Source organism: Gambusia affinis, linkage group LG14 (genome assembly GCF_019740435.1).
Source record: "Gambusia affinis linkage group LG14, SWU_Gaff_1.0, whole genome shotgun sequence".
NCBI lineage: Eukaryota > Metazoa > Chordata > Actinopteri > Cyprinodontiformes > Poeciliidae > Gambusia > Gambusia affinis.
The window spans coordinates 10790941-10809871 of record NC_057881.1 but is presented as its reverse complement, the minus strand read 5'-3'; the positions used below and the strand labels follow the sequence as shown (position 1 = coordinate 10809871).

At 38.9% G+C, this 18931-nt stretch overlaps 2 protein-coding genes and 1 long non-coding RNA gene across 3 annotated transcripts in view; 2 read left to right on the top strand and 1 right to left on the bottom strand.

Moving 5' to 3' along the window:
* LOC122843126 (solute carrier family 45 member 4) overlaps positions 1 to 13725 on the top strand; it is a 49210-nt gene extending 35485 nt beyond the window's left edge. Inside the window, exons 4-16 of the mRNA XM_044137647.1 lie at positions 1248 to 1436; positions 4595 to 4774; positions 4854 to 5044; positions 5381 to 5558; positions 5652 to 6113; positions 7069 to 7340; positions 7425 to 7586; positions 8257 to 8356; positions 8444 to 8524; positions 8601 to 8731; positions 9135 to 9203; positions 9618 to 9772; positions 10176 to 13725. Coding sequence (XP_043993582.1) covers positions 1248 to 1436; positions 4595 to 4774; positions 4854 to 5044; positions 5381 to 5558; positions 5652 to 6113; positions 7069 to 7340; positions 7425 to 7586; positions 8257 to 8356; positions 8444 to 8524; positions 8601 to 8731; positions 9135 to 9203; positions 9618 to 9772; positions 10176 to 10356 — 2351 coding nt within the window. The 3' untranslated portion in view covers positions 10357 to 13725. The remainder of the gene's footprint in view (positions 1 to 1247; positions 1437 to 4594; positions 4775 to 4853; positions 5045 to 5380; positions 5559 to 5651; positions 6114 to 7068; positions 7341 to 7424; positions 7587 to 8256; positions 8357 to 8443; positions 8525 to 8600; positions 8732 to 9134; positions 9204 to 9617; positions 9773 to 10175) is intronic.
* On the bottom strand, positions 13026 to 15043 carry LOC122843127. The gene is made up of 2 exons (XR_006372669.1): positions 14959 to 15043; positions 13026 to 14403 (listed from the first exon to the last, which is right to left on the bottom strand). It is a non-coding gene; the product is annotated as an uncharacterized LOC122843127 (long non-coding RNA).
* A 691-nt stretch (positions 15044 to 15734) lies between these two features.
* cfap20 (cilia and flagella associated protein 20) lies at positions 15735 to 18571 on the top strand. The gene is made up of 6 exons (XM_044137646.1): positions 15735 to 16076; positions 17407 to 17486; positions 17736 to 17847; positions 17933 to 18121; positions 18208 to 18321; positions 18449 to 18571. The coding sequence occupies exons 1-6, from the start codon at positions 15993 to 15995 to the stop codon at positions 18452 to 18454; spliced, it is 585 nt and encodes a 194-aa protein (XP_043993581.1). The 5' UTR covers positions 15735 to 15992; the 3' UTR covers positions 18455 to 18571.
* The last annotated feature ends 360 nt before the right edge of the window (positions 18572 to 18931 follow it).

Sequence of the window (18931 nt, the reverse complement as noted above, 5' to 3'; positions counted from 1 at the left end):
AGAATTTATTGATCAATACCATTTTCAGATTTTTTGTAAATCTGAAATTGATGTTGCTAAAACATTTAAGTTTAGCGTTGCTAAAACATTATGTTTTTATTTAATATTTTATGGGCATTCAGCTAAAGGAAATGGAACAAAAAGCAAGCAAAGTCAAATTACACAAAATGTTTAAGGATAAGCAATCAAGAAACAATTAAATGTTTTCCTTTCAAAGGCTGCATTTGTAATGTTTGAGAAAAAAACAACAAGAAAATTTTTCAGATGTATTTAATGATAGAGTTTAAAAATCTTACTGGGACTTGTTGATTAATTTACCCTCGTTGTGATGATTCAGTCTGGAATGAATCTTCTGATCTGAAATTGTTACTAAGGTTAACAAAACAAAAACAAATAGGTTACTGTTGGTGTCACTAAAAATTGTAGCCAATCAGGTGCGTCTTGATAAGCGGATTAATCACAGTGTCATATGTTTGTGTGTCATAAGTGTTTTTACTTCTCTTCATTTTGATAGTTATGGCATACAAATACAGAAAGGCCAACTACGACAGGTTAAGAACCGGATTGCTGCACTTAAGTATTTTGATGGAAAGTTGAGTGAAGGTTGTGTGTTAGAAAAATGTGCACAAGCAAAAGAGATTAACAAGACTTTACTTGAGTCCAAGACATCTGCACAACTGCTGCAATGCTTGTTTTAAATGACTCCAGAACCAACATCACAAGCATCTGTGGTAGAAAAACGACTGCTTTCCGATCAAAATGATTTTGGATTTCAAAGGAAATTTAAAATCCCAGATTTGGGATGCAGAGCAGTAAAGTTAGCACTACTGATTTGCATCTAGAGGTTCTGGGTTCAAATCCCAGGTACCGAGTACATAATAATGTCTTGTAGATGGAGGTGGAACAGAAATAAACTCTTGAAATATATTGTAACTGTATAATATAAGTTTTATTCCTAAATTGAGTTACTTTTAATGTTGATATCCTAAGTATATTAGATGCACACGTTGCCTGCTGTGAATGTTTCCATCCAACCTCCATTGAATAATCACGTTCATCTTGTCACATTTGGTGTAAAATTTATTTGGTTTCTGGTTATTTTTTGGTTTTAAAATGTAAATCTCAACACTTATTTTTTTTTTTTTTACAAAAAGCTCCTTCTGCCCCCTGCTGGTAAAAGCAGGAAAAACAACAAAAACAACCGTTGTCTGATTTAACTTGGGGAATGTCTGCTTGTCCGTCTGCAGGTCTTCCGGAGCAGTACTACAGTCTGACCTGGCTCCTCAGTCCGGTTCTGGGCCTCATGTTCACGCCGCTGATCGGCTCGGCCAGCGACCGCTGCACCCTGCGCTGGGGCAGGAGGAGGCCGTTCATCCTGGCCCTCTGCATAGGAGCCCTGATTGGAGTGGCGCTGTTTCTGAACGGGTCGTTGATAGGTGAGCACAGGGTGTTTATTGTTGTTGTAAAACTGAAGATCTCTCTCTCTCTCTATCTCTATCTCTCTCTCTCTCTATACATATATACGTATATTTCTTTCTTAAAGGATGCTAAATAAAACCCCTGCACGTATCTAATAAATGCACTTTTTCTACACTAATATTATAAAATATTTATGATATTGTTTTTAAAGTTAGATGAACAGTTGCTTTTGATATTAAACATTCTTTTCATTTTTCAAATCTTTTGCTTATTTTATTACAAAAATTTTTTTTTTTTTTTCAAAAATTAAGGATATTCAAACTGCATGATCCCCCCCCCCCAAAAAAAAAACAACATTATAATGATCAGAAATATATAGTATAAAAAAATGTATTAAAAATATTTAAAATTGGTTCTTTAATTTATTTGGATCAAGTTGTGTAAACAAAAATCAGAGAAGTGGGTAAAATCTGAGCATCCATCCATCCATTATCTGAACACCCTTCTTCCCTAATTGGGTCGGGAGGGTTGCTGGTGCCTATCTCCAGCTGCGTCCCGGGCGAGAGGCGGGGTTCACCCTGGACAAGTCGCCAGTCTGTCGCAACACAAAGACATACAAGACACACAACCACTCACACCTAGGGAGAATTTAGAGAGACCAATTAACCTGACAGTCATTTTTTTGGACTGTGGGAGGAAGCCGGAGAACCCGGAGAGAACCCACCATGCACAGGGAGAACATGCAAACTCCATGCAGAAAGACCCCCAGCCGGGAATCGAACCCAGGACCTTCTTGTTGCAAGGCAACAGCTCTTCCAACTGCGCCACTGTGCAGCCCAAATCTGAACATATATTTGAAAATAATAATAGTAATTAAACATAAGAATGGTTATTATTAGATTGGCATTTTAAAACTTACTTTTTGCACGTTTTATTATAATACGATTTATCAGCGATGGTTGTGAAGCATTCATTAGATATTCTAATGCTCAATAGAAGAAGTTTAATGTTTTCCAGAGTCCTAAAATGTAATCTAAGTGCCCAAATCAAAGGTACTCTTTGTGGTGACTTAAGTAAAAAGTAAATTAATTAAATGGCAACTTTATCCAAATAGCAGCAAATAATTCTTTATTGTGTCTTTTTTTTCATAAGCAGAGATAACATTTATAATTATTAAATCTGATAGTTTCAAAAGGGTTCCAACATTTTCAAACTCTTCATATTGCTGCCTTTCGCCTTCCTGTTACCTCCTGGAAGTCTTGTTCTCACTTACAGTATAAATTAACCACAAACATGTCTTAGTTCCCCATAAAAATTAGTTTTCTTTAAAAAACTTTTTATGCTTTTGTCCTTTACTTTAGTAATACATAAACTTTAAGTCTTCTGCATTTAGTGTCCACTCATTCATTTACATTTCCACGCAGCAGAATCTACTACTTCTACTACTACTGGCTTTTATTCTTATCTGAAAGTTTCCATTTGGGTCAAAGCAGGGAACAGGGGGGCAAAAAAACTGCGTCTGATTGTGAAAGACCTCATATCAGCAAAGTTGGCATGGGAAAAACCAGTAACCCTGTGTGAGAAATAAACGAAAGAGAGCAAGTGTGTGTGTGTGTCTGTGGTTGTAAATAAATATAAATGTGTGAAAAACAGCGGGTGACGTGGGAAAACCCGTAGTAACCTGTCCATGATTGTGGTCGTGTGAGTGTGCTTGTGTGTGTGTTGACATGGGAACACCGGAGCCAGCAGTTCACAGGGAAACAGTTCCTGTTTGCTCCCTTCTCTACACCAATCCCGGGTCACTTCCTGTCTGGGTGCCTGGCTAATGAGCACTGTGGCTCCATTGTCTCACCCAAACACACACATAGAAGCACACTCTGCTGCTCCATCTACAAACACTTTCATTTCCTCGACCCTAATGGATCCCAGTTTGAAAAGTCATGCTGCGTCACGCTGCCTCTCGTATCTTTCACTCACATCCTTACAGTTCTGACTTCCGACTCTGCACTGTTCACACATATTCATGCAACTTCTCCCTCGGGCCCCCCAAACTCGTTGCTGTGAGTATTTTGAGAGAAAAACGGACAAGGTCACCCACAACATGCAAAGCAGTATGGGAAATGTGACCTGGTTCTGCACTAGTCTAGGTCATGCAGCTGTTAAGTCAAAAATCAGTTATTGATCACATGTGTGAGCAGCTGTGATTATTACTTGGTTTATGTCCACCGAAGCTCAAATATCATGGAATGCAGTAATTGTCTTTGTGATTTTAAAATAAGTTATTCATTAATTGATTGAATAATATTTATCTTATATGTTTATATTATATATTTTATATATAATTTCCCTTTGGGATTAATAAAGTATTAATGAATTTTAATTTTTGTTTAGATAGATAGATAGACAGATAGATAGAAATAAAATCAGTACAGAAAAATGTTTTTTTGCACAGGAACAAAATAATTAAACTACATACTGAAATTATGTAGCGATGTCAACATTTAATTAAGTTGTTAAATTATTTCCACATTTAATTGTGTGTTCATTTACTTTCTTTCTATTTTTCCAAAATACATGAATTATGATCTTTTATGTCAGGATTTTTTCCAAAATGTTTTTGATTTTCTGTAGGCATTAAAAAATGTGGGGAAAACATTTTGTGACATTTTTTTCTGGGTGATCAGTTGTAATTTTCTCCAAATACAACCTACTTATTTGGGAAATACATCAGTAGTATTGGTCTTTAAGGGTTACTTTATTTCACAATATTTGTTTTTTACCTACAAGAGTCGTCTATAGTGGAAGGAGGGACTGGATATTCCTGAGTCGCTTTTTCATCTCTCTGCCATATTGGATTTAACAGAGATTTTCTAGCACTCGCAGTGGATGGCCACCAGTCGGCAGAGTATTGTATGATGCACTAAAGTCCACTTCAGTGATCTGTGTGCATTTATGACAAGAAAGACAAGAAAAGGGCTTTTAGACACCTGTCCACTGCAGTGACCGCTATGCATGAAAGGGTTAAATTTGTTGACATTTAGTTATGAGTAAAAAGATCTGAACTTTTGTTCCTGGGTCACTTAGCTGCTAATGTAGACAACATGTCATTGTTCTTTCTTCACCGATATGTGTTTCTAATCACCGTTTCACTGTTTTCCTTCTTTTGCCCCGACAGGTCTGTTGCTTGGCGACAAGGAAGGCAGACAGCCAATAGGCATCGTTCTCACTGTGCTGGGCGTCGTAGTGCTGGACTTCTGTGCAGACGCCACAGAGGGACCAATCAGGGCGTACTTGCTGGATGTCGCGGATACGGAGGAGCAAGACATGGCGCTCAACATCCACGCCGCTTCTGCTGGTAAGATCCAATCCTGTCATTTCAGACGTTGCATATAAACAAAGCTGATACTCATCTCGTTACACCGTTATGTTTCCAGGCCTCGGCGGTGCAGTCGGCTACGCTCTTGGAGGTTTGGACTGGACACACACGTTTCTCGGAGCGATCTTTAAGTCCCAGGAGCAGATCTTGTTCGTTTTCACTGCCTTCCTGTTCACCATCTCAGTGGTTCTCCATCTCTTAAGCATTGAAGAACAGCAATATTCGCCACAAAGCGACCGGCTCGATCAGGTACAGAACTGTAGAACTGAGCCAAAGAGTCGAGTCAGTCATCGTTTCCTTATAGTTCGCTTCCAAGGAAACAGATATCTGGTAGTCTTTAAAAAGGTTTGGATCTCCAGGCTTTTCTGTCCGTACACTCCAGTTATTTGTTGCTCCTTAAACACTTGTTTCTTTCTATTTATTAAAGTTTACTTTCCTTGTTTTGGTTAATGACACACTTCGCAATAATTTGTGAAAAGGCAAAGTAAAAAATATCAACTAAACCTTTTTCCTTTGGAGGAAAATATAAAGAAATGAGAGAATTTAAAAAACTCTGCCGTATATTTAGAGTTAATCTCATTTCAGGAGAGTCCAAAGTCCAACCACCTGCAGCCGTCAGCTAATGGCAGGCCTGGACTTCTTGCTCCCAAGCTGGAAATGATCGGCAAGGATGATACGATAGAAACCTACGACTTCTACGATTACGATGACGATCATTCAGAGCAAGGAGACATGGACTTTCTGGAAGCAGAGCTCGTCAGAAGTAAGTTCAAACCAGAAGATATAGTTCCCCTTATTGGCATGTCGTCTAAAAATCTTCTATTTTTCTCACATTTCCTTCTTGTCATCCTTTCAGGTAAAAGCGACAGCGTTCTCGCCATGGCGGACGCCACCCTCGACCATCTGGACCACGACGCTCTGTTCCTGTGCCACCTGGAGCCATCCATCTTTGCCGAGCGCCTCTCGCCTTACCACGGAACTCCCCCGAGGATCCCGTCCTTCTTCAGCCCCGACCACAGCAGCTCCCGTCCGCGGCTCGCCAGCATCAGGCGCAGCAGCAGCGCGGGCAGCGAAGACTTGCTTCGCCCCCACCACGCCAATCAACACACACACACTCCCGCGCCCAGGATCTCCCGCCTGTCGGCTTTCCTGCAGGAGATGGAGAACGACGACGGGCAGGAGGCCCTTCTGAACAATCAGCTGAATGAGCAGCGGACTCTGAACGGGCGACTGTTGGCCAGCGTGACGAACGCAGACGCAGGGAGTTCAGACAGGCTGAGCTTTAAAGGACAAGCACACCGTGCTGGGATGGTTAAAGGTCAGAACCTTCACACGACAGCGCCTTGCAGAAGTATTCACACCAGTTATAGGGGACATATTGTGCAAAATTCACATTTTGCGACAGGACGTTTTCGTACTTCCATTTTGGTCTCTTGTGTTCCTAAAAACATCTCAAGCACTCAAAAAAACAAACAAACACCCAGCCACTTTTTGGCAATAGATAATTTTTTTGTGTGTCTGGAAAACGAGCCATTTCTAACACCTACCAAATGTAGCGTCACATATTAGCCCGTTACCTAGCAACCTCATCAAAGTCCAGCCCGTCACCTAGCAACCCAAGCGAAGCTCCAACACGTTTGGTCAGCCGGTTTTACTGCTGTATTCGCTGTACAATGGCTGCTGGAAAAGACAAGCGTTTTGTTGTTGACCCACTATTCAGAAACCACTTGCTAAATTCTTGTTGGTTGTGCAGAAAGCTCAACGTCTTCCTTTCAAGGATGAACAGTTGTGTGAATGTACATGTGTTTGCAGCCATTTTCACCTGCGAGTGTAAACGTTGAGTAGGGGTCGTGGTCAGCTGCAGCTTTTTTGGATTTAAAGTGACAAGAAGCCCTAAAACTGCTCAAGATAGACAGAACTGAGCAGACTAAAATCTCATTTTCTAAGAATCAATTTGTGTAAAAAATGTAGTGAACATGTTTTGCTTTGTCCATAGACGTATGCTAAAGTGTTCACTGAAGCATAATAGATCATCCTTTTCACACTTTAGCAGATTACAACCACAAGCTGTAATGTATTTCACAGGGATTTGATGTGATAACAACATTATGAATAGCTAGAAAGTGTTAGAAAAATAATATATGGCTTTTAAACTGTTTTACAAATAATTGTCTGAATATGTTATGTGTCTTTGTATTTAGTAAGACCTTACATATGGTGTTTCTTATTTTTAGAAGCTAGATTTTACTCAATAAAACTCCCTTTTTGTCCAGCCGCCAGCACCGGAGCTCCCTTGCGACAGCCGCGCCGCAATCACACCTTCTACCGCCAGCCGTCCTGCACCTTCTCATACTACGGCCGCGTGGGCAGCCACCGTTACCGCTACCGCCGAGCCAACGCTGCCCTCCTCATCAAGCCGTCTCGCAGCATGAACGACCTGTACATAGTGGAGGCCCGACACAGGAGGCAGAACAGAAGGCGGAGCAGACACCGCAGCGGGAATACGAACTCCTCCAGCGGGGACACAGAGAGCGAGGAAGGCGAGGTGAGGACGTCGAGTTGTGATCAGGCGATGATTCACGCCTCGTCCGAGTGCCTCTTACTGGAGACGTTTTGTGCGTTTGCTCAGGTTGAGACCACCGTACGTCTGCTGTGGCTCTCCATGCTGAAGATGCCTCCAGAGCTGCTGCGACTCTGCGTCTGTCACCTGCTCACCTGGTTCTCCATCATCGCTCAGGCAGTGTTCTTCACAGACTTTATGGGACAAGTCATCTACGAGGGAAATCCTACTGTACGGAACTAGCACAACAAACAATGGGGTTTGGTGGAGTAGATATTTATAGAAAGTATCTTGCCTGAAGTTGACAGCAGTCAGAATAAAGAAGAATTTGTGTACATAAGACGATTGTTAAAGAAAAAGTTTCTCATTTTGTGATAAAATTCAAGATCTAACAGGTTGCCTGGACTTAATGCAGCGTAATTTAGTTCAGATATTACATCTATTTTGAGCCGATTCAAATAGGTCCAAAAAAAGCAAGGAAATGCTAAAAAATGAAGAAAATATATTGTGCTTATCTAACCAGCAGGGCAAACAAAGTGATATAAAAATGTATGCACATAAATAGTCAAAGTCAAAATGTCTCCAGGGAAGATATTTAGGATGAACTGAGCGGAAATACTGCAGCACGCTACACAAAAGCAATATTAGTAATAACCATAAATGCATGCAGACTTGAAAATATAAAATGTAAGAAAGCTCCTAATATAAAATCATTGTAATGTCTGTTTTTTCATATTTACTGCTGATTGAAAGACAATAAAGTTTCATTTAAAAGGAGGCAAACACACCATGTTACCAAACTATCATTTCCATTTAGTTAATGTAAATCAAAAACCAAGCAACCATGTTTGATCTCACAGTGAAATCACTTAACTCACCGTTTTTTCCTGTTTCTTCTCAGGCTCCTGCTAACTCAACCTCATTAGAAAATTACCACAGAGGGGTTCAGATGGGATGCTGGGGGCTGGTTATTTACGCCATGACTTCTGCTATGTGCTCAGGTAGCTACACGCATGTATTTAAAGTATTCAACATGCTCTGGTATGTTTTCACTTGACATGGCTGAGCCTGCTCGTGTTTCTTTCCAGCTCTTCTTCAGAAGTACCTGGACAACTTTGACCTGAGCATCAAGGTCATCTACGTCATGGGAACTCTTGGATTCTCAATAGGTAAGAGGAACTGAGGCTGATGAGCACAATGAGGTAGAATCAATTTGTGTAAAACGTTTCTGTCCTCATTCAACAGGAACTGCTATAATGGCAATCTTCCCTAATGTGTATGTTGCCATGGTGATGATCAGCACCATGGGCCTCATCTGCATGAGTATCTCCTACTGCCCCTACGCGCTGCTGGGACAATATCACGAAATGAAAGAGGTGTGGAGTTTTTAATGCTAACATTTCTTTTTTCTAAAATTTTCAGCTTTACTTGGTTCAGAAACTTTAATTTCTTCTTGAAGAATATAAAAACATACTTTCTTGTCTTCTTTTTGACGGATACATGTATATTTTCTCACCTAAAAACCAAAGATCTGCCGTAAGAGCAGAGGAGGCTGCCGCTTTAAGATGTCAAATTAGCTGGAATCCCGTTTTGGATATTTTATATATTCTGATTTAGCAACATTTTTTATTCCTTTAGGATCATATTAGCATTATTACCTTTTTAAAAATGTAAAGCATTTTCACCTGTTTAGTTGAATAGTTTTGCAAGAGAGGCAGTTGTGCATTTAACTCAGCTGCTATTCAGAAATAATGACCGACTTTCTTTACCTTCCTGCAGTACATCCAGCACAGTCCTGGTAATTCCCGCCGAGGGTTTGGGATTGACTGCGCCATCTTGTCCTGCCAGGTGGGTGTTCCTAATTAATTTATTCTCCATTAGACACTGTAATTACGTTCTTCCAAAGTGAAAACAAAACCTTACTTTGAAATATACCAATTAATTCGGACTAAACAACCAAACAACCTTGTTTATGCAGTTGGTGCTGAACTTTACAAAGCCGTATTAGCTTTCAAAGATGATGGAATAATCAAAAATTAAAAATACTCAAGGTACTTTTATTTTGTAGGAGTTCTGTGCACCAAAAATTGTTGCGCTGGTGTTTTTTGTTTAAATATAAATATAATTATATTAATCTCTAATTAAGATAAGATTTTTCTATATTTTTGAGTGTGAATTATGCTGCAGTCATGCAGAATGCTGTAAATGACACGTGAAAATGAATTGTATTATAATGTTAAAGTACTGATGTGATTTCTGCAGGCTTACATCAGTCAGATCCTGGTGGCCTCAGCTCTGGGCGCCGTAGTGGAAGCTGTGGACAGTGTGATCGTCATTCCCATGGTGGCCTCCGGGGGCTCTCTTCTTGGGTTCTTCACCGCCTGCTTCTTGGTCATTTACCCAACACCAAACAATGGGTGAGAGAAACATTTTCCCCTCTTAGGTCAGGTGACAACATCCACCTGAAGAGCGGTACTTTAAACTAAATAAATAAATTAGGTGATATTTTGGTTTTAATTTGTTTGCAAAATGAACAACAAAGACCTAGTTAGAGTTTACCAATTCATTAAAAAGTGACCTATATCCCATTCTTGTTGACAATAGACAACAAATTTATCTTCAACATAACCTTGACTGTAAACTTGACCCCAGACTGCAGGGGGTAAAGACAGAAAATTGAAAGAGCTAGAATGGGATAATGTCTAAATCTACCTAGCAACCAAATTTTTGAGGCGGTTTTCCATTTATTAAACTTTAATCCAGGAACTAAATAGGTTAATTTCCCCACAATCCTAACAGTTTGTCATTGTGTTTTTGTAGGGAGGCGGACTCCACCAAATCTTCAGAGAAACAGGCCTTGACAACGGTGGAAAACCCAAGCAGCAACGAAGGCCCCGTTACCGTGGTGACGGAGAAACCTACCTTCCTGAAGCTCAACAAGGAGGGAAAGGCGGCCACCACCACCACTTCCTGTCACATGGAGAACGAGTCTGCTCTGTGATTGGCTTGCAAAATAGAGTAAATTGAATCGTTGGATGAGACTAAAATGTCAGCTTGGTCCTTCTCTGGGTTTTCGCTTTTTGAGACACTAAAAAATTCAACTTGCTGTGATGGCCTGTGTCGCGTCACATCAACTGGTCCGAGTTCTTCTTCAGCAGAAGTTGGATCGACACGCAGGTGTATCCGAGTCATCCAGGATGACGCTGTTTGTGTCTCTCAGGGGTTTCTGAGAGGAAACTTTAATAAAAACTCTTTCTGGGGTCAGACGGACACCTTTACTCTGAACACTGCTGATGAACATTAGTCCTTAACGCTGCAATCATTACAAAAAAAAAATTAAAAATGCTGAAAATTGTTCTTCCTCAGCCTGGAGTCAACTTGATCGAACTTTCGCTGAAGCTGATGGATGTATTTGTCTCCGGCGGAGGCACTGCGTTCACCAAAACAACAAAGCAATCAGCCTTGCGGGACTTTTCCAGCGCTCTGCGACAGTAGCTTTAAGACTCTAAAGACTTTTGGAAGAGGTGTTTCTGATCCTCCGAGCTCAAAGCCTGGTACCTGGGGAATATTTATCACTCTCTCCCCTGAAGTTATTTACAGATGTTTTGCTTTTGCTCTCTTCCACATTGCAGCAGTTTTTGTCTGTCTGTTTCTTGCATGACAAATATGATATATCATATGATCTGCTCTGAGGAAAAACAAGTTTATTTGATATAATTCCTGAAAAGAAAAAGCAAGGTATGCAGTTTACTGGGCATTACAATCCCAAATATTGTTCTACTGACAAGTCAGAAGGTTTTGATTTATCACAGCTAAGCTACATGCTGCAGGTTTATTAAGCAGAGACAAAACAAAAAACATATTTTTTTTATTTTTTGCTGTAAGCAAAACAGCAAACTGGTTTGAGTCAGTTTTTATAGTGGGCTGCAGGGTTCAGCAGGAAAAAAAAAAAGAGGTTTATTTAAAATCACTTTTTGCAGGTTTAGAAAGGAAGCAGCAGGACGGAGACCAGAGAAGTGCAAAAATAAATCTGTGTTAAAGGTTACGATCAAGTTTTTTATTGTTCATTGTTAATGGGCCAAATTTAAAAAGTGGAAAGAGTCTTTGCTTTCCTCTTGTGGCACTTTGCTTTAATGTCTGTTGGAGAGCTGGAGAGGAGAGGGTTGGCTGAAGAAAAAGGATGTTTTTATGGGTTTTTGGAGGTTAAACTTTTGACTCCCCAGTCCGGTTTTGGGCCGAGCATGTTGGCAATTGTAGTAGCATTTGGATGGAGAATAAGCTTTTTGGTTATTTGGATTCAACTAAGAATGGGTTCTTGTTTCTGTGGAGCGATGCCCCACATAAATACACACTTGTTACCAAGCTGCTGGTATGAAAAGCAGTAGAGTGCAGATAAAGAAGTGAAACTAGCAATAAAAATATTACTTCAGCCAGTTAAACCAGATTAATTTTCTTCTGTGTTTTCAGGCACAGTGTACACAATAGACAACACCTTATAAAAGTGAACATTTTCCACATTTTGTCTCTTTACAACCTTAAACATCAATGGGCTTAACTCTGGCTGGAGTGTTTTGTAGCCTGAAATTGCCAACAAAAGTATAATTGGTATAAATACTTTTTCAAGGTTTTGTAAATTCGGTGAGCAGAGAGGTATTTGTGCTTATTGGGAAAAGGAAAAGGAGATATGGGACAATGACGGATAACCTGATGCGCTACTTAAGTTGAATCTGTAAACACAAAGGCAATACCATATTTTGAATTAAATGCATGGACACTCAACTTCACCAGGGGTTCTGGAGATTTGCATGCTACAGCAGCAATTTGCACGTGTAGAACACCAAAGTGTGACTCTGTACAAATCGCTCCAACTCTTTTCCTTTGTTGTCCTTACTGGTCAGGGGCCTAGATTTTTAACGCATAGCTGGATGTCAGTGTCTGTTGTTTTTTTAGTTTTGTTTTTTTTTTTACTTGAAATGTGTGACAACATGCACTTTTGAGATGGGCATGTGCTGCAGTCGGTCAGCACTCTATAGAAGCATGTAACCTTTTCGCTTCCAGTTTTGCACAAGCGCCAGACGGCGTTTGTCGTCATTTTTCAAACAGCCGAGACGCTCAGACGTGGGATTGTCCTTCGACATGAAGCTCCTGTTTTCTTGTTTTGTTTTGATGAGACGCTCTGGGCCGCAAATACTTGAAGTGCAAGTTGAGTGTTTCTGCTCCCTTTAAAGCGAGAAAGTGTTAGAAAGGTGTTTGTGTTTTTTGCCTTTTAGATGAATGTTCAGACAGCACGGCCCCACCAGTGGCCTGCTGGGAGATTGAGTTCTTAACCTTTGATTCCATCTTGTGACTGAAATGAATGTGAGCTGATTTCAGCTGAAATCGTTCTTGTTTCGGATGTTCGACAAGTCAGGGTGAGCGTGCTGATATTGCATAGAACTTGCACATAAGTTTAAAAAAAACAGCAACACAATGCAGTGGAGTTATGTTGCAGAAGACAGAACTAACTGTGGATATTTATTTTTTTAACTTTCGCTTCTCTAAAGCGACATCTTCACTTAGTGTTGAGAAAACAAAAGTAAATCTATTTTATTTGGTGTCATGAGAGATGCTAAAGGGGTAAACTGGAGTGTGTCTGTTGAAGACAGGCTTTACAAACCGTCATCTGTGTTGGTTTTTGGTTCTTGTTCTGTTTTTTTTTTTTTTTTTTGCAAACGCCTGGTTTACACTTAACTCTGGAAACGTCCGCTGCAATACTGAAATACAGGTCTCTGTTTTGGTGTAAAAAAAAAAAAAAAATGTTTGTACTTGTTCTCTCGTCTTTTGTTTTTTTGTTGTTGTTTTTTTTCGGGCCGAGCCACTCGCGAGTTTAGCTTCTGCACTTTTTCAGCGGCCACTATGTTGGTTTTCCTGATCGTTGCATGAATGTGGTGGAGACTCCGTGAAGCTGTTTCTGTTACTCCAGCGAGCAGCGAGTCGCTGCAACCTGTCGAAACTCAAGAGTGTGGCTGTACCTCGAGTGCTTTGTGTGGTTAACGATGGTTAAAGGAGAAAGATGCCTATATACTCTGATTTTAATAGAGATTAAATCAAGACGGATATTTAAAAAACGGGAAAGCAGTTATATGCTGTGTAATTAATAAATATATACATATATTATGCCTTGTTCACTGGTAAGATGTAAATATGTCTCTTTTTAGTTTCTTCTTTTTTGCTGCTATAAAAAAGATGATTATTTTTGTTAGTAGTTCTGTTTTCTATATAAAGCCTGTATATTTCTCTCTGAATAAATATGCTTGAGCCTCCATAAAGTAGGACTCTGAATAAACACTGTATGGAAAACACCTTTAAAATCAACTGAGTAAACAATCAATGACTTCTCTCTTGTCTTTTTCACATTTTATTCAATTGGACAAAATACTTTTTCTCCAATGACTATTGCTTTGATTCATAACTATAACCTTAATGTGCGATTTACATGACAAAAAGTTCCCATCTAAAAGCATATTTAATTCATTTAAGTATCGCATGTTAAAAATAAGAACATTTAGCAGTTAGGAGGCATTAAAAATAAAGAAATAAAATTAGATAATTAATAAAACAGAAGGAAATTCTAAATAAAAACAGCTTACATGCAAATAACTCAGCATTAAAGACCTGATGAGATTCAAAGGAACTTAAATTAAAAGCCAACATGACAAAGTGAGTTATATATACATACTACAAATGCACAAAAATTAGTTTGACATTAAACCTCAATGGAAACAATAGGTCAAAATTTGCTTGCATGTTTTTAATAAAAACTAAATTAGAACATTGTTGCACTGAAAACACAATAATACCTTATACTTTAACCACACATCTTGACAGCCTATGTAATTCCCAAAGCTCAAGACAAGTGATGAGCAAAAACAACAAAGACAGAGAAGTGGAAAAGAATAACACTGATGTCAAAAATTGAAATATATAAGCAGATTTGTATCTATAAACTTCACAGATCGCCAAAGGTTTCCACCTACTTCCCAGTTTTGGTCATGTTTCTCTCCACAAACTGAAAATAAAAAGTAAAATGATCACATGGAAAGATCCACAGCTACGGGGCAAAACACAGATTGTCTGGCTTCAATCCCACAAAGTTCACACATACAAAGATCTACGTTCTTACTTCAGTTTCTGAAACATTAATAAAATACTAATAAAAATCATTTACTTCATTTTCACTGTTTCCATCGTGTGTCCTGTGAAATGACAACCAAGTATTGGTAAAAGTATGCGATGAGGTCACCAATAAATGCCATATGTTTAAAGTCCACACTGAATAAATGTATTTTGGATCTACTATACATTAAGAGAAATTGTGTTTTGTTGATTATTTAAAGCGTAAAGGACAAAATTATTCCATTTGATGTTCCACAAATTCAGACTTGTGGAGCTTTGGATTGAAGAGGAACTGAATAAATTGTTAGATGAGTTACTGATTCAGAAACTTGTCGGTCTGCATCACGAGGATTTACGGTTTCAATTTCCATCCCTTACCGGACAAAAAATTCTCAGAAGCAGCTGACTTGTGATCATTTCGAGAAAGAAAACGAAAAGCAAGAAAAACCTTGTTTTGCGGATTCAGAGCCTGAGCACAGTGGACAGTCCACTCGGCTTCTTCCATGCAGGGAAACCAGAGAGGGAACCTGAAGCTCATGTTTTGGATGTTTGAGTGTCTGACCCAGATTCTTCATGTGATGGTAGCTCCTGCTGATGCTAACTGTGTCAGTGAGAGAGAGACAGAGAGAGAGACAGAGAAAGAGAGAGAGAGAGAGAGAGAGAGAGAGAGAGAGAGAGAGAGAGAGAGAGAGAGAGAGAGAGAGAGAGAAACATAAAGGTTTACACGGAGTTCTGACACAGATATATTAATAATACAAAAAAAGTAATAAAACAGAGTGTAGAAAATGGAATGAAAAAAAATATGACCAAGAAAACAAATGGAAATCAACTTAAAAATAAATGTTTAACTTAAAATGTCAACACTTAGTTCATAGTATAAAATTGTTGTTTTTGTTGCTAATATGTTCAGTATTAATACTAACTGGTGCCAGTCTTCAGCAGTCACAGAAAGGTGAAAGTTTATTCTATTACTGGGTTGTTCATTCTTAATTAGCATTTTAAGTTTTTTTCTGTAATTTTTAATTTATAAAATTCTTTACTTTATTTTCTCCATAAAGGAGAATTCTTTATTTCTGGTATAAAGAAATGTCCCCCTGCCTTGATTTTAAAACAAACTTGCCTTTACAATATGGAGGACACGCTGACGCATCGTTTCTACCCAGAATGCAACACAGGGCTTCTATGGTTACTATGACGACTTAGTTACTGTGTCAACATTTAAAACTCCGTTTAAACACGATACAGAAATGTTCCCTAGCAGCACCAAAACAATTTTAAAAAGCCGACCTTTGTTTTCTTACACTTCCTTTTTGGGATATGCGTATTTTATCGAGTCAGTACCACTACGAGTGTAATTTTACGTTACACCGATATTTGTTTTATCTGAGAGCGGAACAGCTTATTTCACATTGTATTGGGGACCGGAAGCAAAGCTGGTAAACAAAATCGTCGCTGGGAACGGGTGTGTTAACGGCGTAGAAAATGTTCAAGAACACCTTTCAAAGCGGGTTTTTATCTATATTGTACAGCATCGGAAGCAAACCGCTTCAAATATGGGACAAAAAAGTAAGTAGTAATTTGGATTTTGTCGGTGTAAGCTTATTGCAAATTAGCATGATCTGCTTAGTAGTGCTAAAGCTACCTGTCATCATGTGCTACTTTTATTAAGTTGGCAAATTGGTTTAGATAGCTCTTTTGTCCTAACTAAATAATTTCAAAACCTTTAAACAACCACCGTTTTGGTGCGTAAGTTTTTCCGTATAGCTTGGTTACATTAGTTTTTCGTGAACTAATGTAACCAGGCATTACAATAATTAAAATAGTAGTGATTGGGGACGTTTGATGAAAATCTGAATCCAAAACTTGGACATTTGTTTATCTGATTTAAGTGTCTGTGGTTTTAGTTAGAAACGACACCGTCCTTCAGTTTAAGGTTGTTATTGTTTTTTTTAAGTAGAACGATATATGACAATGATTTGATCTCAAAAATCTTAAAAATCTACCCTCCTTTATATAAAAACATACATGGTCAGATTTCGCACTGTCATTAATTAACCATTAAAACAAAACAGCATTGATGTTCACCTGGATTGCGATGCGTTGCTATGGAGACGGTCATATACAAAAACACTTTAGTTTCTCAACCAGGGGCGTTCATGTTTTGCTTCATTCATGCTATATTTGATAAATCATGCCTGTGTGGAGATTTTATAGGGTTTTGTACGTATTGTGATAGATATAAATAATTTTAGAACCTGGTAAAGATCAGATAATACATTTTTATTATGCCCTTGTTAGAATAGAACATTTTTTTGAAGTCCTACCAGTTGATTCAGATTTTTATTTTTAATTCTCACTATGTCACCAAAGGCAGAGAAAAAGCTGAATGTTTTCAGGCAGAGGTAGATGTTGGTGTGTCCCCATGTTTGCGTTAAATATAAACTTAAAAGTGTACATCAAAGTGCTCTTAGTGGATTTATTTAGATCAAATTAGGTCAAATTCATTTTCATTTTTGGCAAGATCAAAAATCTGAATGTTCTTAAAGGGCTGATTGTGACAGAATATATTGACAAAACCAATTAAACTGTTAAAAATCAACAAATAGCTGTTCCTCCTGGATTTTGTGATTCTTTTGGCAGTAATGTTGACTCCAAACTAAATAATAGGTTTACTTGTCAGTATCTCCACCAGCTGTCACTTATTTTTTTATATCCATCGTATAACATTTTACTGATTATTAAAATAAAGATTCAATATCAAGTGTAAGTTCAATTTAAACTTTTGTTGCGCACTTCACAAAGCTTCAGTAGGCTCCAGGATTACACCAAAAAAATGATTTATCAATAAAACAGTCCACAGGAAGGAAGAGTTCAACCTTCTTCTTTGTGTCGTCAGGTGAGAAACGGTCACATCAAAAGAGTCGCTGACAATGACATCCATTCAAACGTGCTGGAGATTGAGGGAACAAACGTCAGGTGAGTTTGTTTAAATGCTTTTCCAGTGCCTTTGGAGTTTGGTGTTCCTAAACCAAACTCCATGTGTCTATGGGGATCTGTTCCCATGGTCCAAAATTTAAATGGAGATTCTGAACTACCCTTAGGTGTCAGTGTTTGCCTCAATTGTTGATTTTCTTAATGTCAACATGTGCTGAAAATGTTGAAAAATCTAGAATAAAGCAGAAGTTACGTGTGTTTGTTTTAATATCCTTGCTGATCTCTATGCAGCACCACCTATATAACATGTCCTGCTGATCCCAAGAACACTCTCGGGATCAAGCTTCCCTTTTTGGTGATGATTATTAAGAACCTGAGGAAATACTTCACTTTCGAAGTCCAGGTACAGATTCAGAGGTCCTCTAAGTGCTGCTGACGTCCGGCGGCGGCTGAGATTCACGGCCTCTTGTCTTTTCACATCCTCTCAGGTGCTGGACGATAAAAACGTCCGGCGACGGTTTCGGGCAAGCAACTATCAGAGCACAACGCGGGTGAAGCCGTTCATCTGCACCATGCCGATGAGGCTGGACGACGGCTGGAACCAGATTCAGTTCAACCTGTCGGACTTCACCAGGAGAGCATACGGGACCAATTACACAGAGACGCTGCGCGTACAGGCGAGCACGCCGCCGTCTGCTGGCACGTTTACGCTTTATCGTTGCTTTTCGTGCTCTTGCTGACATTCGACTCCTTCTCTTCTCAGATTCATGCAAACTGTCGGATCCGGAGGGTTTATTTTTCAGACAGGCTCTACTCCGAGGACGAGCTTCCTGCAGAGTTTAAACTCTACCTGCCTGTCCAGAACCAGAAGGCCAAGGTGAGCACACGCCTCTGGAGGACTGATTAGTCACTAAATTCATTTTTCAGTCGTTTAAATAACATTTGAAGGAGTTTTTCTTTATGTGGATGTTTTTTTTTAAACACTTTTTGTCCTTCTGTTTCAGCAATAAAGCCTGCTGCAGTGGCCCAGCTGTTGGAGGGGAGATTAATTTCGTCTTGATGTATTTGGGTTGTGTGCTGAGTGCTCGGTTGTGATCTTGTCTGTATTAAAGCTTTTTATGGAGCTATTTGTTTTAGTTGGTGTCTTTCTTTTTAGGTAATGATTAGCACAACAGTAAAAAGCTGATACAGGCGACAACTACTGGTTTATGTTGGGAGGGAAATGGCTCAATTGATCTAAAAGTTTTTTGTTTGTGACTGCTAAAAAAAAAAAAGTCAACATTTACAAAGTTTTTAACATTTCAATAATGTGTGTATAATGGTTGGCACATAAGTCATACATTTATTAAATTCCTAAATGCATTATTTCCAAACAAGTGATAAATATGGTTATGGTTTACATTTAAAAAAATCTATTAAAACACAAATGCATGCGTCTATAATATCTATAAATTATTCAAATATGTGGGAATTCTTATCCAATTTAA